Below are 25,291 nucleotides of genomic sequence, written 5' to 3'. Positions count from 1 at the left end.
AGAGAGAGAGGCAAAGGAGCAGAACTCACTCAGGCATGGGCGTTGGGGGCGGCGGTGGCTGTCGAGCACGGCCCGAGACCAGGCGCAGCTTCCCGGGCGGGCGCGGCGGCGTCGGACTTCCGAGGCGGCGGCTTCTGCCTCTGGTGCCGCCGCCGCCGGAGCTGCGGCTGCCGCGGAAGTTAATTGCAACTTGACTTTAAGTTGTCTTCTTTTCCCATCCGAAGTGGGCGTTTAAAGGGGAGAGAGAGGCGAGGAGCGAGCTAGCGAGCGCGCGGGGCCGAGGGAAGGAAGGGGGGGGAGGGAGGAGATGTTAACGGGGGGAGGGAGGGGGCGGCGGCGGGGGCGGGAGGGGGAAGGGGCCGGCGGGAGTCGCTCTCTGCTAGGCGGTCTCGGCGCCCGCAGTCTGGAGGCGCACCGGGGCGGCCGGGGCGCCCCCCGCGGGAGCCCGCAGCAACCCGGGCGCGCATCCAGCCACAGATCTCGGGCCGGGCACGCGGCGCCCGGGGGCTCAGCGGACCCCGCGTAGCCGCCGCCGCCGCCCGCCGCCGCCGAGGAGCGTGTGCGGCGCGGGCTGGCCGGCGGGGCGGCGAGGGCCCGGCCCGCCTCCCCAGCACCCACCCCGGCTTCTCCCCCTGGCGGTGGAGCCTCGGCGACCGCCGGCGACACTGGGCGCGCTGGAGCCCGAGCCGAGCCGAGCCCGAGTCGCCGCCGCCGCCGCCGCCGCCGCTCCCAGGCTCCCTCCCAGCGCGCCGGCCCGGGTGTGGGGGGCAGCGGGCCGGAGGGGCGCGGGCGGACGAGGGGCGCGCGCTACGATCGGCGCCGGAGACCGGACCCTCGGCCGCGAGGGTAAGTGTGGGCGCCTGGGGGAGCGCTTGGCTGTGCGCGGCGCGGTTCTTGACGCCCGCCAACCACCCCCCCTCACCTCTCCCGGGCCCCCAGCGCGCGCACCCCTCCTCCAGCCGCCTGCGGCTTCCTCTTGTTGTTCGTTGTTTGGCTGGGCTTTTTTTTTTGGCTGGGGGGGGTGGGGAGCGGGAAGGGGATGATTGTAGCTGTGTGCCAGCGGAGGAGGAAGTCAGGTGAGAGGCCCCGACGCACCCCCCCCCCCCGCCCCAAGCCAGCCTCCGTGGGGTGGATCGCTCCCCACTAGGGGCATGTGGGCCAGCTTTTTTCTCTCGTCAGTGTTCGGTCGAGACGATCTTTCCTAGAGGGCCTCCTTCCCTTCCAACCTGCTCGGTGCACCTCTCTTCACCCCACCCTCGCCCCGCTCAGCACCCCATCCAGGAGCGCTGCACCCCAACTGCGGAGCACGTGGCGGAAAGAGGAGGAGGGGACCCTCTTGCAGACCTCCCCATGCCGCGCCCCTGCTCATTTATTTAATATCCTCCCGTCGGCAGCTGTACTTCTTTTCAACCCATTGGCAAAAGACGCCTAAACTGAGGTCCAATTTCTCCAAAAAGCGGGAAGCAAAAAGGGCAAGTGAGGATTAAATGACAGCGGACTCGGAGAGGAGAAGGGGCGAGGAAACCTTTCCAAAAGGGGAGTGAAACTCCAAACACCTCTGCAAGATCTAGGTGACTGGAGATTCAGGACCCAGGCTAAGGAGAAACTGGAACTCGGTCAACTTTGCTTTCTTTTCCTGCCGTTCTTACCCCCAGCTCTAAGGGAGCTAACAGGTCTTTTGTGTTGTGTTGTCTTTGGGAAATGCGCACTGAGTATGACAATAGAAAATGACTACTGTTTACTCAAAGTTAAGAGAATCGCAGAAAGAAAAAACACAGTGTTTACTTTCTCTCTTCGTGTGTGTGTGTGTGTGTGTGTGTGTGTGTGTGTGTGTGTGTATGTGTGTGTGTAGTCGTTAAGCTCGAACTGCAAAACGTCAGTTTGTAACAATAAGGACGGTAGAGGCGCCTCGGTGTATTTTTAGAAGCTGCACTTTGAGTTCCTTTCACACAAGGCTCGTTCTCTTATTAAGACCCCATAAATAATTGTATTTAGAGAGCAGGAAACTATGGGAGCAGGACGAAGATTGCTAAGATCTCCATCCCGCCAGCGCAGAGCACTGTTTTGCAGTGAAGTTCCTGGAAAGTGGCAGTGGGCTGAGAATTCAGTTTTTCCTCAAAGCTCTGTTAGGTCCTCTTCTGTCAGATGTCTATGAATAAAGCACGCTGGGAAAATCCTGATATCTGTGCCCTCTTATTTTACCTTTTACACAGTGGTTGATTCTGCTTTCAAGTCCTGGTGACGGTACATCAACTGTGCTGTATTTTTGTGTGGTTTTTCTAAATAAAGGATAATACTGCCTGTATTCACACTGGTTTCTGATATGCCTGTTCTTTTCTATCAATGGGTATTGAATTCACTGGAATTTATCCATCTTTTTCAGTTGATTGTCATTTTATGCAGAGTTGACAATTCTAAAGACATAAGAATGTAGAAAGTTTATGAATTAGCGTTCTTTAAGAGAACTAGCCCCTCGTTTTTTTTTAAGACACAGGTGCCCACCTCAGCTTCTGGTTCTAAAGCAAAAAGGTATAAATGATTGCAATGGGCAAAACAAAATAAAACCCAAGTTTTCCTTTCTGGACCACTTTCTGTCTCCACAGGGTCCAAGAGACACCAAATCCTCCTGCCTTCATTTACCAAAATGCTGAATTGCCTAACTAGTACCAATATCTCCATCTGGGAATGACATCAGGTTTGGAATGGAAAGAATAAATTCTCGGTCTTTAATTACCCTTATTAGCAATTTCTTGAAGCAGGAAGCTGATTCTCCAATTCTGAAAGCCTGAACTGAAGCTTAGCAGAAATCGAAATATAAAAAAAGGATTGTTTCTCCTCCCTTACACACTCTTACGTACTCATCTACTCCTCCAAATTATCAACCAAGCCCCCAGAATTTAAGGTGTGATATGGTCCTCTGCATTAAACCAAGGGAACATTTTGCCCCAACCTTTTGAATTTGCTTTCCCCTGGGGAAATAGTCTTATACAGAGAACTCATAGTCACTGTTATAATGTAGAATGATGTAATGATGGGTACAGTGCATGAAATAACATATCTTGGTAAACGCAATGTAAACCCTGTCCCCTGGCACATAGTAGGAATACATTAAATACTTACTGGATTAATAAGTTAATGAAATATTGTAATTGGCCACAAATTCAATGGTATAGGGCTAAGGCTTTTTTTCAGAAGGAAAAATCATCTTGCCTGAAAGTTATTAGGGTAATACGTTTGTGCTGCTAGTTTTTTTTTTAACAAGTCCAAACCTAATTTAAATGGTTGAAAGACAACTAAATCTGAAGCCTATCAATTGGTCAATAATAATAGCTAGTGTCAAAAGCTCATTATCTTCCTAGGAGAACAGACAGTAAAATATTACCTACTAAATAGTATGAGAAAGATGCAAAGGAAGAATAAAACAGTCTTGGCCTGCAAGGCACTTACTTGCTGGGAAAATGACATTATAATGTGAAAAGACAACTCAGCAGATCAGTAAATGGTTTGAGTCAAAGGAATATTTTTTTTAAATAGTTTTTTTTTTTTCCTTTTTAAACTGGAGGAAATAGACATCCTGAAGTTCCAGGTTGGAAGGCATTTTTAAAGTTGATTTGTTGAGTGAAAACTTTAGGGACCATCAATACAAACATCTTGAGTGAAGGGAAACTCACCACTTACCTCCATAGAGGCAAGGATTTTATCTAAAGAATACTTATCACAGAGTAGAGTTCAGTGTACACTGTGTGAATGAATAACATCCTAAGTAGTTCTGTGTTTGTACACTTTATGACATCTTTGTCTTAAATTGCACAGAATCGGTCTTCCTAATACTTCCAGCCATTAGTTCTGCCACCTGCTGCAAAACAGAGCAAATCTATTGTATTTGTCAGGATAGGCTATGTTATGCCAGAGTAACAAACAATTCCAATTTTTAGTGACCTATAATGGCAAAGGTTGTCTTCTTGGTTATGCGATGAGTCCACTGCAGGTCTACTGGTCTGTTCCACGTCTCCTCATTTAGGGTCGCAGGCAGATGGAACAGTTGCCACCTTGAATGTTTCATGTTGCTATGGTAAAAATAAAGATCACTCTGGAGAGTCTCGTACTGGTATTTAAGTGCTGCGGCCAGAAGTGACACACATCATTTGGACACACAACTCATTGTCCAAGAGTGATGACATGGCTCCATGGAATCATCACAACAAGGCCCAACAGAGCAGCCTACCTTGTGCCCCAAAGTGGAGAACTATGGTACACAGCTCTAAAAACTGATATATTCATGGTGACTTGTGTCCACATGATCGCCTCCAGCTAACTGATTTCTTCCTGCCACTTTGTGGCCCAAATGTTCCCCTCCTCAGGGTAAACGCTGCCAGAGAGTCCACCAGCTTAAAGGGAGACATGCTGTGGTTTCTTTCACCATCCACTCTCTGAATGCAGCCCTATAACCCACCCCTCCCCCACCAAAATGTGGCACCCTATCAGTTTTAAGTCACTCTTTATCCATTTATTAATATTATATACACTGTATTTTCTCAAGCCTTGTTTTCCTGGAAAGGGTACAATGAACAGGAACTTTTAAGAACTGTTATCAGAAGATGTCATGATCATTATCAAACTTTGAAATTTGGTCTCGAGTCATTACTTCCCTTATTTTAAATGTCACAATCTTGTGACACACACACAAAAATTCTCTTGGAAGTATTCATTCATGCATTCATTCATTCATTCATTCATCCATATTTTTGTTCATTCAGTAACCATTCATCGTGTACCTACTAGATGCCAGGCACCCTGTTAAGGGTTGGGGATATAGAGGTGGGTAGAGTCCTCCTTTTCAAGAAATACATTTTCCAATTGGATAGATGCAGAAAGAATTTTGAATTTTGAATTCTATTAGAATTGCAATGCTAGTAGAGGCACAAAGTGCTATGGGAACACTTGGGTAGAAGCAAATAACTCTCCGGCAGGATTGAGGAAAGTTCCATAGAGGAGTTGAACTAAGTCTTGAGGATATATGAGATTCCTTTAGGCAAAAAAGGAAGATGGAGGGAAGATATTTCAAGCAGAGTCCAGCAGGAGTCAGGGCACTGAGGATGACAAAGCTTGTCATTTAGGGGACTACAGGGAATTCAGTGTGGCTGGAACATGGGGTCTTTGCAAAGGATGAAACCCAAGAGCTTCAAATTGTGAAGGACCTTGAAGACATACTCTATAGAGTTTAGGCATCAAGGGATTGCAAACTCTTACATTACCTTGGTCCAAGCACGAACGTAAATGAGCAAAGCAGACGGAGTTGAAGACCATAAGCATTGGTAGCGACAATGGCAAGCAGGAGAGAGATTCTCTGCCTAAGTGGAATGGTGAAGGCCAATCATACCAAGTGTCAGATCTTCCAGCTTTTAAAGAGAAGCTACTGATTCAGATTGCTATGAAAAATTGCAATCTTAAATGTTGAGGACTTATCCACATTTTAAAGAACCCATGTGGAGGGAAAACGTCTACAGGTCAAAATCAGCTTAAGGACCCCCAGTCAGTCGCCTGTTTCCTACTTCATGAGATAGGGAGTCATTAAAGCTTGTAAGGATGGGGTAACACCATCAGATCTCTTTAGAAAGGTCACTCTGGTGGCAGAGTGGATAGGAAAAGGCTGGAGCCGGGAGGGTCTAGTTGATACCGCATAACCATCTGAGCGATGATGCAAAGCCCTCTATAACACTGCCCATTTTATAGGACACAACTTCCCACGTATATAGGGGGTACCCAATAAATATTTGCAGAGCTAATAAATGAAAGAGAAGAAAACTGAAGTTTTAGAAGGGGGGCACATATTTTGAGTACTCCTTATGTTATACACTTCCTTTGCTAGACTGTTTATTTTTCAAGAGCAAAACAGTCCTTTTTTTTAATGACTTTTTGAAAAGTTTATTGGAGTATAGTTGATTTACAATGTTGTGTTAATTTCAGGTGTACAGCATAGTGATTCAGTTATACATATACTCATTCTTTTTCAGATTCGTTTCCCATATAGGTTATTACAGAATACTGAGTAGAGCTCCCTGTGCTATGCAGTAGGCCCTTGTTGTTCATCTATTTTGTATATAGTAGTGTGTATACATTAATCCCAAGCTCCTAATTTATCCCTCCCTGCCACATTCCCCCTTTGGTAACCATACATTTGTTTTCAAAATCTGTGAGTCTGTTTCTGTTTTGTACATAAGTTCATTTATACAATTTTTTAAAATTAGATTCCACATATGAGTGACATCATAAGATATGTCTTTCTCTGTCTGACTTACTTCACTTAATTTCCATTGGCAGATGAATGGATAAAGAAGATGTGGCACATATATACAATAGAATATTACTCAGCCATAAAAAAGAACGAAATAATGCCACTTGCAGCAACGTGGATGCACAATGATCTTTTCTTGATCAGATGTAATTTTTCTGTGTCATTCTCTGATACATATTATTGGATTTTTAAAATGCATAAATCATTCAGTGCGGGACACAAAGATCAGCAGGCATCAGAATATGTGTTGTCTGGGACTAAACTTCCTGATCTTTCCACCTTATTGAGGAATGCCATCTAAACAGTTGGATTTTGTACTGGGCCCTAAAACTATCCTCAGGCTCTGTGGAACTACAGAGGCCCATTTGTATAGCTTATGTATGTTTCTAGTGAAAGCCAAATTCTTTATTACTGTCCTTCAGAGTATATTATAACTCAGTCTGTCCTATATCCATGTGCCCAAGACCGTCTCAATGATGTTAATTTTTCAATTAAAAAACTTGAGGACACCAAACCCTCCTTTTTCCCAGCTCCTTTCCTGCTTTGAAACCATACTTGCCTGCCATTCCACAGTCAGCAGTCTGCAAGAACACCCCACACTCTCCCATAAACGCCTGTATAACTTTAGAAACGCTAGATATTCTCTCATAAGGTATGTGATTGGTTTCTTGTAGGTTCTGTTCCCATGGGCACATCCAGATTCTTAAAGCCACTCAATTCACCGGGCAATCAAATCTTTAAATTCTCAACAGCTCGCTCTACAAATTGTCATTTTTTTACTCAGCTTTCTTGAGGTATAATTTCTATACAATAAAGTTCACCCGTTTTATATGTTCCATGAGTTTTGAAGACAAAGGAGCAGCATGAGCATATCATAATATTTTACATGAATTTCAGAGTAAATTAACAGATATAGGCAAAGCAGCCTTGGGCGTCTGACTGCCTGGATTCTAATCCTGGTTCAGCTGCTTGTTTGACCTTGAACAAATTTCCTAATTTTCTGCCTCAACTTCCTCATCCTTATGATGGGGATAATAATTGTACCCACCTCCTCTAGAGAGTAAATGCCCAGGGTTTCAAAACAGCTAGTACTCAATAAAGGCTAACAATGGCTTCTTTTGTTAATGTTGTTGCTGTCATTATGATTCTAGTAGAAAAGAAATCCTGGGATCTAAACAAGAATAGAAAATGAATTGACTGGAATGTAAGTGGGGTAGAAGCAAGTCCCTCCTGGGTGATTTGCTGCTGTGCCAGGGACACACAAAGCCAGAGAATAATGATGGCCTCTATTTCTGGAGTACTTATTTTTTTACTTAAAGATGTTGGAAGAAATTCTTTTCCTATTAAAACAGTTATACATACACTAGAATTGAATGCAACGTTTTGGTTTTTTTTTTAATAAATTTATTTATTTTTAGCTGCGTTGGGTCTTCGTTGCTGTGCGTGGGCTTTCTCTAGTTGCAGCGAGTGGGAGGGCTGCTCTTCGCTGAGGTGTGCTGGCTTCTCATTGCGGTGGCTTCTCTTGTTGCGGAGCACGGGCTGTAGGCGCACGGGCTCAGTAGTTGTGGCTCGCGGGCTCAGTAGTTGCGGCTCGCGGGCTCTAGAGCGCAGGCTCGGTAGTTGTGGCGCACGGGCTTAGTTGTTCTGAGGCATGTGGGATCTTCCCGGACCAGGGCTCGAACCCGTGTCCCCTGCATTGGCAGGCGGATTCCTAACCACTACGCCAACAGGGAAGTCCCCTTGCATGCATTTTTAACAAAAACAGGAATCTTTGAGACTTGGAAGGGGAGGGGGGAGGACTGCCTGGAGACAGCATTTGCTTAGTTCTGCTGCCTCTTCTCCTCCTTCGCTTTGGTGGAAATGTTTCCAAATTCCAGACCATCCACACTAGTAACACTGACCTGAGATTGTTAAAGTACCTCCTATTTTGATATACTGTGAATGCTACCCAATGTTCCTATTTTAGGTGAAAAATATGTTGGAATAGGGAAGAAAGGTATTAGAGCAGAAGCTTGGGAAGATCAAAGTCACCAGGAAGACAAGAGCGTAACTGAATTCTAGTTTTGATTCTGTAACTAATCAGCTAGTTTGTTATGTCTTCCCACCCACCTAGAATAAATATATGTTGTTGAATGATCTTGGGAAAGACACCTAGTCTTTATTAGTCTCAGTTTCCTAACCCATCAAATTGGAACAGTAGATCTCAAACTTTAGTGTGTTTCGGAATTAAATAGAATGCTTATTTAAAATGCAGATTCCTTGGCTCCAAATCTATAAATTCAGATTCGGTAGAAAAAATACGCTGCGATCCAGCAATCCACATTGATTTGAGAAACTTGGGCTGTTAAGGGGCAGAAATCCAACTCAAAAAGGAAAGTTTGTTTCATTGCTTATTCTCCCTGCTACATACATATTCTCACACATACTCACATAAATTGGAAAATACAGTGTAAGGACTGCTTTAGGCATAATTAAATCTAGCTGCTCAAATAATGTCACCATCTCTCTCTTGGTCCTCTTTTCTTCTGTTTTCACTTTATCCTCAGGCTGGTTGTCCCTTTACTAGAGTAAGCTACTCCCTCCAGGCTTCCATTCTTCTGACGTAGAAACCCCAGCACAAAGAGCGTTCCTCTTTCTCAAAGTTTCCAGAAATTACACCTGGTTGTGACTGGATCAAATTGCATCCTGTACCCAGACCTCACCCTGGTCAGGGGCTGCAGTTCTTTAACTCACCAGCCTTGGGTCACATGCCCATCTTGGATTTGAGAGTGTTAGCCACACTACCCAAATCAGGTAGTCTGGGAGTTCTCCAAGACACATTGGGGATAATTTCCCAGAAATAGGGAAAGTGGATGCTTATTGGCCAAAACTGTAGATTTCCATCCACTACTGTACATTTCCTAGAAGTACTTAGATGAGAATAAGCCAACTGCTCTGTTACAAACGGATGACCAGTGTACCAAGATATTGAGGCCTTCAACCTTTCAGGTGACCCGACAGCGCCTGGGAAGGGCTTATGATGGTCAGAGTCCCTGAGCCAGTTGCCTCAACCATTTACCCCAGCGTTCTTGGCCTATATTAAGCACTTTCTATGTGCACCATGAAGATGATTTATATGCAGCTCACCTGTGACTTGCACGTTGCGAATCAATGGATTTTGAGAATCATTCACACTTTGGGGTCATCTCAAACACAATAATATTGTTATTCTAAGATCTTCCTGAGATAACTTGGAAGTTGGCTTACGCAAATGAAAGGACAATAAAAGCTCCCCTTCTGGTGCAAAAAAGTAGGACAGACAAACAAGCAGGGCCAACAGTTATATCCTACTTTGAATTGGTTTTCAGTTTGGTTTTATTTAATATTCTTGGGCAAATGTAGTCTGTTCCATCTAATGGATACAGTCCTAGTCTAAATCTCAGTTAATGTCTGGAACACGAATGGATGCACATTATACAGACAGTGTAAAGGGTTAAGCTGGCAACAGCATAGAACAGAAAACTGAGTTAACTATTGGTCATCAGTTATGTTTTAGGTGCATTATGTCCAAGTTCATGGAAAAAGTGACTTCTAATAAATGGACTGTCAGCCCATTCTTTTGTTAAATGAAGAGGCTACTACGTTTTGTTAAACTCATTAATAAGATTAGCAAAATAAAATGTCTACCTCTTCATTTTACTATTAAGTCATTAGTTTAGTTTGAGATGGCCTCTCCATGCCCTCCCTCCCCATTTTCATCTCCTCCAAAGCAACCCAATGTACCAAAGAAAGTATTTTCAACACATGGTGCTAGAATGACTAGACATCCATAGAGAAAACAAACAAACAAAAAGCCCTTGATCCCTCCCTCACATCATACACAACAATTCATTGGCAACAGATTATAGCTATAAATGTAGAAGCTAAAGCCCTAAAGCTTGTAGAGCTTTATGTTTTAAAACATAAGTTGGAGATAGACAAAGGTTTCTTAGAGAAGCCAAAAAAAATCAATAATCATAAAAGAAAAAAATAGATAAATTACATGTTAAAATAAAAAGTTTCTCCTCATCTAAAGGAAAGAGGGGGAGGAATAAAGCCTGGGAATCCATGATCAAACAGTCATTGCCATCAGGAGGATTTCCTCTCTTGTGCATTAGTTCAAGTCGTTTTGACTTGTAAGTGATTGAAGCTGACTCTGAGCTCAAGCAAAAAAGGAAAAGCAGACTGGGGCTTTTCATGGAATCCAAAGTCAGGGGTGCAGTGCGGCCTCCCAGAACAGAAGTCCTGAAGTGCTAGAGGGAACCCAGTCCATCTTCTTTCTCCATCTCTCTTCTTTGGCTTTCTTCCTTATGACTGTCCAGCTGCTCCTCTCCTCAGTTACGTAGCAGAACATGGTTGCAGGTTGTTCTCATGCCATGGATGTTCCAGTGGAGCCATCCAGAGACAGGACCATCTTTCTGTCTTTCACAATTCTCAAGGAAGAGTCTGATCGGTCCACTTGGGTCCATGACCGCCCTTAATCCAATAAACTGACCAGAGGAAGGACAATGTTTAAAGAACACAGCAGTTCCTTTCATCTATGAGAATGTAGGGTGAAAAGAAATTGCATTCTAGTTGATATTAACTCCACGTTTCCTCTTTATTAGACAAGAGACAGAGTTGATGAAAATTTTGTACTTGGTCAGTTTTTAATGGCTACAAATTTTGATGTATTGATGTACTATATCTTTGGTTATCTAACCTCAGCATCTCTGCATTTCTGCAAGTTGACTGATATATATTAAGGACCATAAACAAAATTAGTCCATTTTTTAAATGGGCAAATTTATTTGTGAATTATTAGCCAAGATCTATCCAAATGCAGACATGCCTTGTTCTAGTCTGAATATACAATAAAATTAATTTAAATAACTTTAATCAGCTTCAAAAACAGCAAATTTCAAGACAATTAGGTTAACTTTAAGAACTCATATTTATTGAGTTAACAGATGGTAAATTAAAAAACAATGAAGTTAATTTTTTAAACCATTCATTGAATTAGAAAAACAGACATTTAACAAAACTGTTTTTAAGCTGGGTTTTTTCTTTCATCCCAATATGCATATGTTAAGATTCCAATTTGGGGGACTTCTGCAAAGACACTGAATGAGCTGCAATATATGAATACACTCTTCCACCGAATTACTTTTTTAAAGGCTTTAAAACCGTCTGTAGAAGAATTTTATGCATCAACAGTAAAAATATGCGAAATAAGCATATTCCAGATATTGGAAGGAATGAAGAGTCTACTTTGTCACATTCATACCGTAACATGTTTCTGTGGCCTTCAGTGTTGCTGGCCCTGACATACCTTGGGAGTTTCCTATGCTATAGCAGAGTAAAAGTTACTCCTGGGCAGAATTGCATTACTGCATTTTAGTGGTCAAACATAAGACTTCCCTTTGATGGCTTCTTGGGCCTTGTGCACCAATGACTTGAAATATATAAGCATCACAAAATGTTCTCCTTTGTTCCTTTTTTGTTCTCTCCTTTGCTTTCTTGGTAAGTGCTAGAAGCTGGCTCCGTAAGCTTATAAGGAAAGGGGAATTTCATGGAAGTACATTGAAGGCATGGGAGCTTTTCCTCTGTAGATGGAATTGGAGATAACACCACTGATAAATTAAGATATATCGTTTGCATTTTACTGGCTATTGTTAATTTTAACATGATGGCCTGTCTAGAACTAGAGTTATACATGTGGAAGCAAAATTATTCCATAAAAATAATTGGAATAGATTTGTTTGAATGGCTGGCTGCTCAGTTGGTGTTGTAGTCCTTTCCTTACCTTAGACAGTTACAAACTGTAATATAATTTATTTCATGGTCCTAAGAACTCGTTGTCTAAAATGTGGTCTTACTTTACATTGTAAGTCTAACATTACTTGGTCAGTAATGTTGAGAACTATATTTATTGATTTTGAAATAAAAATTTATTAGTTGTAATTTGAGTTAAAAACAGATTTAAAAACACACTTATTAAAATTACTGTAGTAAACATTATTTTATTATTGTGCATTTCAAACTGTTTAGCCCCTAGCCCCTTTTCTCCTTGAAATAATTGTTTTTTGTAATAACCTTTTGATAATATGAGGTGTCTTAGGAATGCAATTATAACAATATAGCAGGACAGACTCTTTTGTTTTTAATTTAACAAGAACAGGTAAAAATAAGAATAGATTGTGACTGAATAAAAAATTCAGTAAGTGAAATTTCTGTTTTGCAGAAGTAGAAATGAGGGATACAGAAGATAAGCCTCATAACTAGTCTAACTATCCAAAGAAAATGAATAAAAGTTAAAAGGATAAGAGGAAAATGGGCAAGTTATGGAGTTCTAGCTTAGATTGTAAGCTCCTTGAGAACAGTAAACATCTTATTGTAATCCTACCCCAACAGAGTGCTTAACACAGTATATACTGTTAGTGTTAGATAACTATTTCTTGAATTTATGAACAAAATAATGAAAATAATTCATTTATTTATGAATAAAATAAAATTTATGAGTCAAATGATCCACCTGAAAATAGAGCAGGTGGATCAGAAGTAAAAATCAAAGTCGTACCAGAAGAAGACTTTCTACATGTAAAAGCCACAGTGACACTGTAAGGTTTCTTTTGGGCAAAACTAAGGAATAGAGATAAATGTCTGGTCATAGGCTGGTAAATTTTTAAATTTCTAAGACAAACAAAATTCCTGCAAGTATCTAGGAAAACATATATGTGCTCTTGTAGATTGCCTTCATATTTCTAATATAGAACAAGAACTTTTTTAAGACCATAGTTCAATTTCTACACAATTTTAAGAGAAACAAGTTTGATTCTGCAAGTTTTATGCCTACCCAATTATTGGCTTATATGTATAAACAACAGAAGAACATTTTTAAATCTGCAAGGTGTCAGATTATTTTCTGTAAAAATTGCAAAGAGATAGCTTCCAGATCACTAAGAGGTGAGACAGTACAAAAATTCAAGAATAGGAAATTTCAGGGAAAAAGATTAGTGCTAATTTAGCATAGAAGGTAAATACAAAGTAATAAATGAATAAAGTATAGTGAACATTGAAGTGAATTAAGACTTGATGCTGATGGCTAGAATTTTTTTTTTTACTAAAGAAACAATGTTTTCAATAAAATAATCCTGAAAAGGAGGTTTTAAAATTTTTAATAAAGAGTCTAACTTACGATCACAATGTGAAAAGAGAACATGGAGAAAACTAAAAAAGCATTAGAAGTTTTGCTTTTCTTTTTAAATCATTAGGTAAGAATGCACTTAAGGTTAATTGTGAACAATTTAATATAGGTACGAGTTGAATGAGAAACAGAATATCTGTTTTATAAATAATCATGGAAGATAAAAGTAAACAAAACATAGTCCATACAAAAGACAAGATGGAAAGGAAACAACGAGGAATTATTGAAAAAAAGAAAGTATAAAGTCCAATTATGTGAGGTTAGTAGCACTATTCTTCCATTTCTTTTCTTCCATTTCTCACGTTCTCAAATTTTTAATAATATGTGTTCCTTATGTTCCATTATTAATAATATGTGTTCCTTATATTCAAAAGTATATACCATTGTTTATATATAAAAATCTGATAGAGTTTATTGTGTAAGAGCCTGGGCTCTGGAGCCAGGCTGCCTGTGTCACCACTTATTAGATGTGAGACCGTGGGCAAGTTGTTGAACTTTTGTTTCTAAGTTTATCCTGTAAAATGATGATAATTATAGTACTTACCTCACTGGGTGATTAGGAAGATTAAATTAAATGTATTTAGATTAAATTAAATGTATTTAGAACACTGTGTGGAACTTAAATATGTAAGTATCATCTAGTATTGTTACTGTTATTTTACAAACAAACCTCATTGTTTTACAGCTCCTTAGTGACCAAACAAAATGACATTTCCGTGTAACTGGTCCTTAGATAGCACACCCATTAGCAACAAGTTTCATTTCTATATATAGGTTGTACTCTGTCCTTACTATGAATTCCCCAATGCAGAGATTTCTAGAAACCTACCTACTATTGGTTGAAGAGGCACTTCTGAATTCTTTCCAAGAAGCACTGACAAAAATCAAACGTCTATGTTCTTTATTTTCAAGAAGCTCAGTTTCCGCTTGTGTCATATCTCTGAGGACAGGTACAAGAGCGATTGAAACTGCCCATTGAAGCCAGTATTACATTAATTTCACCAGCCCTGAATTAGAAAAAATATTTATCTACTTCCCCAATTTTCACCTTCTTCTCGATGCATGACCTTTTCCAGCTCCCTGATCTGACAATAGAAAGCTGTATAAGAAAGAAGACATTTGTTGTGACTTGATTTTTCTGAACTGAACACCCCAGGAGGCCTGAAGATTTGGAAGATTTTGGTAGAATTTTTTCATGACCTGAAACAGTTTCAGTGAAATAAAAACAAAAACAGAACAAAAAACAAAGCAAAAAACCCAAACAACTGTTAAGATACTGGGATTTATTGTTAGCTGTCTTAATGGCTAATGAAATGACAAGATCTTTTAATAACCCCTGCCAATTATACTGACAGGTGTTTACCAGGTAAAATATTGCAGTACCTGTAAGAGGAAAGGATGCAAATTGGTATTTATACATTTGGAAGAACAGTCACCTTTGATGTGCCTATTTGGTTTTCAGGATGTTGCTGGCCTCTGCTCTTCTAAGACTTCAGCTGCAGAACCCACTTGTGAACCCTCCTAGGTGAGTTAGCTGTCTCCTTAATGCCATCTGTCTCTTACCTGCCTCTCTCCAGGCCCTATGACATTCATTAATAATGTCCTTTGGTTAAACTCCCTAATAATTCTCATTTCTATAAAATGGTAAATGTCTAACAAATTGTTTTAATGTCTGAGTTTTTCATTTTTGCTAAAGTTATTATTCCTTTGGGGGTGATTCATGAAAGCATCTCTAGGTTTATCCACCCCCACCCCACCTTTGTTCCAGGATTTGCCCCAAATTTTTACACTCTCTTGTCTAGGAGTCATGTTCCATTAGAACACAGTACCACTGGTTAAGACAGATTTACTAAGTCAGAAGGCAGCATTTTCACAATTAGTGATGACGGACCACATGAAGAATAAGAAAATAGCAATAGCAACGGTAGTAGTGAAATTCCTTTCCTCTTTTGGAAAAATGGATCAAAGGATTCACCCAACAAATGGTGAATCAAGGATGAGTCAATAATACTGTGAGAGACTATGTTACTAAAAGGTGATCTCAAGATTATTACTACAATTTGAACTAATTTCTTATGTAGATAAATGCTGGACAATTTCTTATTGTTATAGTAAAATTGGAGGTGATTTCATGTGTTCATGTTACCACATGAGGTGAAAAGGAATTGAGTTTGGTCACCTCTCTAACAAGCCATCAATGTCTGAACTTGGGGAAAATTTCTAAAGAATTTGAGGCTTCAGTATGTCCACTTGAAAATAGGAACGATGTTTTTTATCTGTTAGGTTATGAGAGCAAAATGTCATAACATAAATCACCTGGCATCCAGCAGTCACTTAATTAATTATGGAGATAATAGACAACTCTGCTCTCATCTTCAAATATATTCTTCATTGATTATCTTATGAATATAACTACTGACTCAGAAAATAGGTGAAATTTTCATCTCCCCAAACTTCATTCCTTTATTCATTTCTCAGTGCTTTAATGAGCATCTACTATAAGATAAGAACTGACTGCATTGGGAGACCAAAAGGAGAGTGAAGTATTAATCCTATTCCTGAGGAGATTGGGGTCTATCTAGAAAGGGAAGTTTTATATATATATATTTTTAATGCCAGTAGAGACACAAAATAAAGTACTATCTTACTTTATGAGAAGGAGAAATTATTATTTTTTTTTATCAAAGTATACTTGATTCACAATGTTGTGTTAGTTTCTGGTGTACAGCAAAGTGATTCAGTTACACATATACATATATATTCTTTTTCATGTTCTTTTCTATTGTAGGTTATTACAGGGTATTGAATATAGTTCCCTGTGCTATACAGTAGGTCCTTGTTGGTTATCTATTTTATAGTACTGTGTTTCTGTTAATCCCAACCTCCTAATTTATTCCTCCCCTCCCATTTCCCCTTTGGTAACCATAAGTTTGTTTTCTATGTCTGTGAGTCTGTTTTTGTTTTGTAAATAAGTTCCCTTGTATCATTTTTTTTTAGATTCCTCATATAAGCGGTATCATATGATATTTGTCTTTCTCTGTCTGACTTACTTCACTTAGTATGATAATCTCTAGGTCCATCCATGTTGCTGCAAATGGCATTCTTTCATTCCTTTTATGGCTGAGTAATATTCCATTGTGTACACACACAACATCTTCTTTATCCATTCATCTGTCGATGGAAACTTACGTTGCTTCCATCTCTTGGCTATTGTAAATAGTGCTGCTATGAACACAGGGGTGAATGTATGTTTTTGAATTCGAATTTTCTAGAAGGAGAAATTATTTTAACTAGGGTTATCAGGGAAGGCTTCGTGGAGGAGGTAGTGTCAGATTGGGCTTTAAAGAAGGGGTACAGTTTGGACAGTAGGGAGTGAGAGGGTACAGTGAGCCAAGACTGAAGCTGTGGAACTGAGTGGAAAAATGCTGGCCTGGGACTGGGGAGACCTGCGTTGACATTACCTTGGATGAGCCGCTTCCCCTTCAATTTCTTCATTTGTGAAATGTGTAAAACGATCTGTGCCCGTTGGTCTTTCAGGGCTCTGGAGAAGATCTAATGGGAGATTGAGTGTGGAAACTCTTTGGAAACCATGAAGCACTCCGTAAAAGGGTAAAATTTCTCTTCTCTTGTACCATAAACTTCATGAGGGCACTGGACAGGGTCAGTCATGTTGGTCTTTAAAAAATGTTTGATGAAAAAGTTTTAAAAATAAAGAAATAAATTGGCAAATGCTAAAAAAGATGTTTGAAGAAGTTTATCAAAAAATCATGTTGTAAACGTTAAGTATTTACAACTTTGTTCAATTATACCTCAATAAAACTGGGAAAAAAAGTTTGATGAAATAATGAACCACCGATTGAATGAACGAATCCATGAGTGTTCTGGACTGAATGTGTGTCCCTCCCCAAGTTCCTGTGTTGAAATTCCAGCCCCCAACACAGTGGTATTAGGAAGTGGGGCCTTTGGGGGGTAATTAGGTTTAGATGAGGTCATGAAGGTGGAGCGTCTTAGAAGATGAGGAAGAGACACAAGGATACAGCGAAAAAGTGGCTGTCGGCAAGCCAAGAAGAGTGCCCTCACCAAGAAACAAACCTACAGGCACCTTGATCTTGGACTTCCAGCCTCCAGAACCATGAGAAATAAATGTCTGTTGTTTAAGGCACCCAGTCTCTGGTATTCTGTTATAGCATCCTGAGGAGACTAAGACAATGAATGAGTGAATACATGAATGAAACAAAACAAAGGCACAGAGTAGGAAAGCATACAGTATGCACAGGGCTATCTTAGAAAACATGTACTGTAGCTGGGTGTTAGGAAAGCAATCTGTGGCCGGATGGAAGGGGTCCACTAGCCTGGTGGTTCTCAGAGTGTGTTCTGTGAGCCAGCAGCATCCGAATCTCCTGGAAACTTGTTAGAAATGCAAGTTTCTGGGTCCCCACCCAGGCCAACTGAATCTGAAACTCAGGGATGAGGCCAGCAATCAGTGTTTTAGCAATCCCTCTAGGTCATTCTGATGCATCCTAAAGTTTTGAGAACCACTGCTTTGTTCTAACATGGGGAGTCTGGAAATGATTCTGCTGGAAATTCAGTGTTAATGAAGGTGTTTAGCTGTGGATGGACATAATCAGAGCTGTATTTCTATGATGATGAAGCATGAAGTTGTGCGTAAAAGAATTCATGGCTTCAACGTAGAAAGGACAATTGGAAATACTGGAAAACATGTATTTGCCAAACCTCAGAGTTGAAGATTTTTGTTTTTGCTAATTCCAGTTAACATCCATATCATCACCTAAGAAGCAAAGCAGAATATGCATTGCTCCCAGGCACTGGGCAATCCTGCTTGGTCTGCAGAGACCAGGAGGGAGGAGAATGTTTATGTGAAAGCACAGGAGTGAACTGTCAAATAGGGGCCCAGCCAATCTCAGAGAGGCCTCTTAGTTCTGACCATCTGTGGGGAAACATTACATGGAACCTTCCAAACCAAGTTTAATGGGCAGCTCTTCCAAAGACTGGGCTAACTAACTACATAGGGTGCAGATGCAGTTCTGTCTTCAGGGCCAGTGGAGACAGGTTTGCCAAGGAGAGGGCATCTCACGGAGGAGAAATGAAGAGCCTCAAGGGAAAACATTTACCTTAAGAGTCAAGAAGCAAAAATCCAAGGGTCGGATGGGGAGGGAGTTGGGGAGAAGCAGAATGAGGGCTCTTCAGAGTGGTTCGGGGCTGCTGGGATGACCAGTTGTTAGATTTGCCCAGGACTGTGGGATATCCCAGGACACATGGTGTTCAGGACAATCTCTGTCAGACCAGGACAGCTGGTCACCCTGTGACGACGCTTCCTCACCTGTGTTCAAGACCTGGGGAGAAGACACGGTGAAAGTAGGAAAACCACTGCTCTAAACCTGTTTCTCAAAATAATTGTTTGCAGACTGGTAACAGCAGCATCACCTGGGAGCTTGTTAGAGATGCAGCTCCTCGGGCCCACCCTAGACCTGCAGGATCAAACCTGTCCCAGAACAAGAGCCCCAGGTGATTTGCTTGCACATCAGTTTGAGAAAGATGGCCTTAGAAGATCCTGGGAGCCCCATGTGGCGTCCCCCAGAAAGAAAACGTAGCACGGATGGAAAGCAGAGGGAAGTTCTTGGCTGTGATACGGCTTATGTCCAGGTCAGCCAGATTCTAAGCCAAAACCATATCTGGGAAGGGACAGAAGCATTGGAGAAGATGAGATGCTAGGGGTACCTGGAATAGAGAGCAGAGAGGGAAAAGGATGGAGAACCCAAAGCAGCCAGGAGGGGCCTCCTGAGCTATTAATAGTGGTAATTGTAGGGAATGCGAGGAAAGCCAGAAATCCAGCAGTTGTGTGGTGAGAGCAAAGCTGAAGAAAACACTCTTTTGTTCCTATCGCTGTGACCCTTTTTGATAAAAACAGGCTGCAGTGGGCTGGGAAATGACTGATGCTTGGAAATGTGGAAACACAGCCCTATGGGTAAGCTTGTAGAGAAAAATTAAAAATCATCACCCACTAAGAGTAGTTGGCTTTAGCATTTGCGTATCATTCCGATATGCAAAGAAAGTTGAGTTTTCTTCCTTTTTCCTCTACCTGGTCTGATCTTTTTCATGGGCTCCAGCTCTGCATACTAGCAGGGATAATTTGCACTTAATTAATTGTGTTTCATTTTCCTCCAGCTTGAGCATAATTCTTTCACTTAAAGCATTCTAACCAGTGGTTCTTAAATGCAGACGTGAAGCAGAAACACCTAGAGGGCTTGTTAAAACACAGGTTTCTGGGCCCTCCCCCAAGGTTTCTGATTCAGAACATTGGCTGGGGACTTAGAACTTGCATTTCTAAGGGGTTCCAGGGTGGACCAGGTTGCTGGTCCAAGGAACACATGCTGACAACCTCTCATTCAGACTACTCAGCATTTTATTCCCTTCTAAAGATGATGATTTCAAAACCAGCCCCTTTGAGATGAATGCTTCTCAAATTGATTGATCTTTCCAATGGATCATGGATCCAATACATGGCCTTCCTATGTAGGACTAGGATGCAGCTCATGCCACAAGCACCTTGCCATTCCAGTTCAATGCACCTGAACTAGTCTATATCTTGTCCAACAAACCCCGTCCCCTGATCACATGCTAGGATGTCAAGGCAATGTCAATTTATGATAAAAATTTCTGAACGTGAACTCACCTGTATTTATCTCACCTCAGATCAGTAATAGTTAGTGGACTGGCACTGCCCGTGGACTGGATTTTGAGTAACATTACTTTATTTTATTTTATTTTTTTATAAATTTATTTTATTTTTGGCTGCATCGGGTCTTTGTTGCAGCACTCTGTCTTTTCTCTAGTTGTGGCGAGCAGGGGCTACTCTTTGTTGCAGAGCATGGGCTCTAGGCGTGTGGGCTTCAGTAGTTATGGCATGCAGGTTCAGCTATTGTGGCCTGCGGGCTCTAGAGCGCAGGCTCAGTAGTTGTGGCACACGGGCTTAGTTGCTCCGCGGCATGTGGGATCTTCCCAGGCCAGGGCTCGAACCTGTGTCCCCTGCATTGCCAGGCGGATTCTTAACCACTGTGCCACCCAGAAAGCCTGAGTAACATTATTTTAGATGACTCAGTCTATCTCAAATTCTCTTCCTCCCTCATCCTTCTCTTTCCCAAGATCCGGAGAGCTTTACTTCCCACACAAAGGCCATGAGGAGACAGGACCGCTTTCTAAGTCCTATACACCTTCTGCGGCCACCTCTGCATCATTGCTTCTGATCCACGTGGGATGTGGTACTGGACCAAATGCCCAGAATCCCCTAGAAGCAGTGACATGCTGGAGGGAGCCTGTAAAAATTTTTTTAGGAATTTTACACTCTAGCTGTTAAACAGAGCCATTATTATAAATCAAATAATATAAACATACCTTTAAACAAATTATATTAACAGCCAAGGTAATTGATACTCAGAATCATCACTCCCTATTTATTTTACTGCATTTTACTATTATCTATGTTTGTTATAGATGCATGGTAGAAATACTATATAACAGTGAACTACAACATAGTTCTTCCGAATTCTGTTCAGTAATGTTATGTTGATAGTTTCAAATTGGTCAAGGCAGGAGTATTTACACCACGGAAATGAGCAAACTTTATAAATCAGGCCTCCACCCTCCCACACCTCTACCCCAGCCCCCCACCCCCAAGGCCAGTTATTAAACATTTACCAGCACATCACTGCCTAGAGCCTAAGTCTGGGAAAGTGAGCCATCAACCCAATGGCCTCTGGTCACTCTGTACCCATCAAGATGTTACAAAGCTGCCCTTGCCCTGAAGATTTGCCCAAAGAGTTGTGTGTGGAAGAGATCCTGAAAACTAGACCTCTATTATCATCTTATCTACTTGCCCTGCTTCTGTCTCTTTTCTCTCCCTACCATCTCCTGGGACCAGAGCAAACTTCTGGCTTTTTATTTTCTCCTTGTCTTATCCTCATACATTAAGGATACCATTCATGGCCTAACATCACCTTTCTGGTATTCCTCCTCAAAACATGAACATTTAGTCTTATCGTGAGAAAACATTAGATAAACTCAGATTGAGGGACAGTCTCTTCAAAACTGTAGAGATCATGGAAGACAAGGAAAGACCATGAAATGATCAGAGCTTGGAGGAGACTCATGCACTAGATTCAATGTGATGTCATAGATTGGACCCTGGAAAAGAAAGAAAATTAGTAGAAAACCCGGGGAAATCCAACTAAAGTCTGAGTATGGTGCCAATGTCAGTTTCTTAATTTTGATCATTATGGGAAGCTGGGGGAGGGGTACATGAGAACTCTCTGTACCATGTTTGCAACTCTTCTGTAAATACACAGTTATTTCCAAATAAAACCAATGAAGGGAAAACGTCACAGTCTCGGTCATACGTGGAATAGAGGTCGTTTCTATGCTGTGGAAAAAACTTATGATCTGCATTCACCTGCTTTGTGATATGACAAAAGGGGGAAAGACAGGACTAGTAGAAATTCTTCTCTTAACAAAGCTTGGCTTTCAAATCTTTTATCTTTTGCACAATAAAACATTTTATTTTGGATGTTGTAGGCTGAACATTAACTCTTTCCCTTTTTCTTTACAGACTTGCTGTAACAAAAGTAATCCCCATCACCTGAAAGTGGATTTCGTCAGATGAAAAACGTAAAAAGTAGATTGATGTAAAAGCCCAGATGATGCTTTGCTGCTGGTCTCTGAGTAGCAAGAGTCAGGGCCCTTTCTGGGGTATCTCTTCTTCCCTTGGCACAGAAAGCATCAGGAAAATGGTTACTGGCCAGAGGCTTAAAGACACATGGGAAATGCACGGTACCTCTGTAAGACCAGAAATAAAACAGACAAGTTAAACAAAGAAGAGACACATGAATTAAAATATGACATTATTACACACACTGAGTTGGAGTGAAAGATGGACCATCCAGGCATTCACTGGATATTAGTGAAGCTGTTTTTGAAGTTTAATTTGAAGCCCCAAATAAGAGTCATCGTACCTAGCTACAGCCTTTCACTAGAAAGAAAAAATTCAACATTTTCTATTAAGGAGGAACTAAAACTCAAAGGTACTGAGTTGTAAAGTGCCAATTTACACAAATCTCTTCCCTCCTCCAAAAGTTTCTAATGATTATGGTTTCTGGAAAATAAGGTATCATGTTTTCAATGCACACTCAGTCTACCAAAAAGCCCTTCAAAAACTTTAAGCTAGAAAGACAGGTAATTTTCCAGTATCATAGAGATAATTCACGCCAGTCACAAGATGTACATTTTTAGAATTTGGAGCATTACAAGGAGAGTAAAGCGTTTTGCATGCATATGTTCATGTGCATACCCCCACATCATTAAAATCTTCCAAGGTGTGACATGCATTTACAGAGTCACTCCCCTAGCATTTCAACTGTGAGGCGTTTTTCTAGAAGATTCGCTCAGTTGGCCGATAGGCACTTTGGCAATCTCATACGTGACTTACAAACATTGTGATGTACTTGCCAGAAGTAAACCCGACTTTGCTAATCACTTATCAGTTCTTTTACCCACTATGGCTTTGTTTGAGAAGCAATGTTGCTTGTCTTACCAATATATATTATCCAGTTTGCAGAAAGTATAAATTAATATTGCAAACAGCAACAGGATATCCTGGGTGCAAATTCCTGCGTCCTGGTGGGCACAGTGCTATTTAGAACTAATAGCTCTTTCTTGCACTATTGCCACTGCCAAACAGACTGCTTATGTGATCTTTGGCTTTCTTCATGTCTCTTGGGAGATCAATAGAATGTTTCTATTTTCCTAGATGCCAACTTTGTCTCCTTTATACTTTAAAAATTCAGTATTAGTTTAAGGATACTTCAAGAATACAGTATTAGTTTAAAGGACTTTTCAATTTAAAGCAAACTTGTAGAGATTTAGTCACCCACGATTGACTGATGTTAGGTGAGTAGAAAAAAAAATGTAGGTTGATTTCATACTCTGCCTTTCAGATCTTTGAAGGGGAAATAAAGTTTTTGAAAACTGTTCAAATTTTTTAAAGTAACTTAAGCTACATTGCTCTTCTGTTTTTAGCTATAGAAATGGGGAAGTGTATATATCAGCTATTTTTTCTTTAAGGACTTATGTGAATTTTTCTCTTAGCGTAAACATTAATAATTGGAAATTATTGAATTGTCATCTTAATGTTGCACATGAAATAAATCTGATATGTGTATTAGCAACAAAGACTTATGTCCCAAACAGGAAAGAATAATTCATGAAACCAAATTTGAAGTTCAAGCAGAACTGTGACATTAACAAATTTGTATTTCCCTTTTTCTTGGCCCTGTTGGTCTTTGTGCAGTGTATAAATAACTACAAATAAAGAACTAATGATCACATTTCTACTGGGAAATTTATTTTAAATGTGACAACTATTTCTCAACTGTTTGTGTACATACAACTGCTGGCTGATCCAGTTTCTTTTTTATAAGAAAACCTGGTGAATCTGAAATAAAAATGCAACATATTATCTTTCATGTAAATATACTAGTAATACCAAAGAAAACTTACTTAAAAACGTAATTGTCCTTGACAAGAGATTTACAAATAGGAGCCTAATTAATAAATTTCATTTTTGTTCTTCCTGCTGTTGCCATGCTCCCTTGAACTTCTTTCCTTCAGATGACCTTGTATTTTCTTTGCAACTCACACTCAATAATGCGTGTTGTTATGCATTTTTTAATAGCAGGAAGCAAACTATTAAAAAATTAATCAAAGTTGCGGGAAAAAGGCACTCCCATACTAGAAAAAAGAAAATGTAGCTTTATTTCATCATCTTTTTGGAGGCTCAAGAAGGGAGCAAGTTTCCTTTAAAAATATGAGATGATATATTATTTGATAGTTGCCTTAACTACTGCTGATTGAGATAGTAAATTGGCACAACAGGTGGGTAATGGTCTTCAAAACAACAAAAAAAAACCCAAACCTTAAACTGTGTATATCCATTCACACAGAGAAACTCAATTTTAGAAATTTGTGCTAAGGAAATATGGATGTGTTCACAGTTAAGTATAAGAATGTTCGTTGCAGCATATATTGGGGGAAAATTGGAAGCGCCTTATGTCGAAGTATAGAGACTAGTTTAATAAATTATAATACATCCAATCTATAAAATTCCACTCACTATCACAAGGGAAATGGTGTAGAAAGTATTTAATGATGTGAGAAATGGAAACATTAAGTGAAAAAAGTAAGTTACAAAGTAATTTTTGTAAAATGATCACACACACCATATATATATACACATATGGCATGTTATAAAATGTTAATGGGTCAATTATAACAATAAAGCTAGAAAAAATGTTAATGGTATCTGTTTCTGGGTGTTGGGATTATGAGATTATTTAATTTTGCTTATCTATATTTTCTTAACTTTTTCAGCAATAAGTACCATTTTTAATATGAAAAACAATGATATTTATCTTTTAAAAAATCAATGAATTTTATTAATATGCTCCCATTTGTCCTTTGAAAATTTGATAGCTTTGTATATTAGTAATTCTGTAACAGATACTTGATTTTAAAAATAGAAATAGATCATACAGTTTTTATAAAACAGAACAAGAAAGGTTCATATAAAATATGTACTTTATTGATAGGTAAGCCATACAAATACTGATGAATTATTTCCTGGTGAAAAATAAGAATTGCCCCGGCTCAGGGTTACATCTTCTTGGAATATCATCAAAGCCATAGGCAATTCAGGTAGCTATTCTAACTTTGCATCTCAAGGA

The 25,291-nt window shown here is 40.2% G+C and overlaps 2 protein-coding genes across 2 annotated transcripts in view; one reads left to right on the top strand and one right to left on the bottom strand.

Annotated features, from left to right (window-relative positions):
* SATB1 (SATB homeobox 1) overlaps positions 1-201 on the bottom strand; it is a 99,484-nt gene extending 99,283 nt beyond the window's left edge. The window contains exon 1 of the mRNA XM_033855275.2: positions 30-201. The gene's annotated coding sequence lies outside the window, so the exon portion shown is untranslated. The remainder of the gene's footprint in view (positions 1-29) is intronic.
* On the top strand, positions 36-23,896 carry LOC109549816 (uncharacterized). Its single transcript, XM_073803645.1, has 5 exons — positions 36-178; positions 324-846; positions 14,962-15,024; positions 17,037-17,108; positions 22,123-23,896. The coding sequence occupies exons 1-3, from the start codon at positions 36-38 to the stop codon at positions 15,022-15,024; spliced, it is 729 nt and encodes a 242-aa protein (XP_073659746.1). The 3' UTR covers positions 17,037-17,108; positions 22,123-23,896.
* Positions 23,897-25,291: the final 1,395 nt, after the last annotated feature.

The sequence above is a fragment of the Tursiops truncatus genome, chromosome 4, assembly GCF_011762595.2.
Source record: "Tursiops truncatus isolate mTurTru1 chromosome 4, mTurTru1.mat.Y, whole genome shotgun sequence".
NCBI classification, from domain to species: domain Eukaryota; kingdom Metazoa; phylum Chordata; class Mammalia; order Artiodactyla; family Delphinidae; genus Tursiops; species Tursiops truncatus.
This window is presented reverse-complemented; position numbering and strand designations above follow the sequence as displayed.

Coding starts and splice junctions, on each gene's coding strand:
- LOC109549816 (XM_073803645.1), top strand. CDS start 36: ATGGGCGTTGGGGGCGGCGGTGGCTGTCGAGCACGGCCCGAGACCAGG. Junction 179..323: donor GAGCTGCGGCTGCCGCGGAA/GTTAATTGCAAC, acceptor TAACGGGGGGAG/GGAGGGGGCGGCGGCGGGGG. Junction 847..14,961: donor CCGGACCCTCGGCCGCGAGG/GTAAGTGTGGGC, acceptor TTTGGTTTTCAG/GATGTTGCTGGCCTCTGCTC.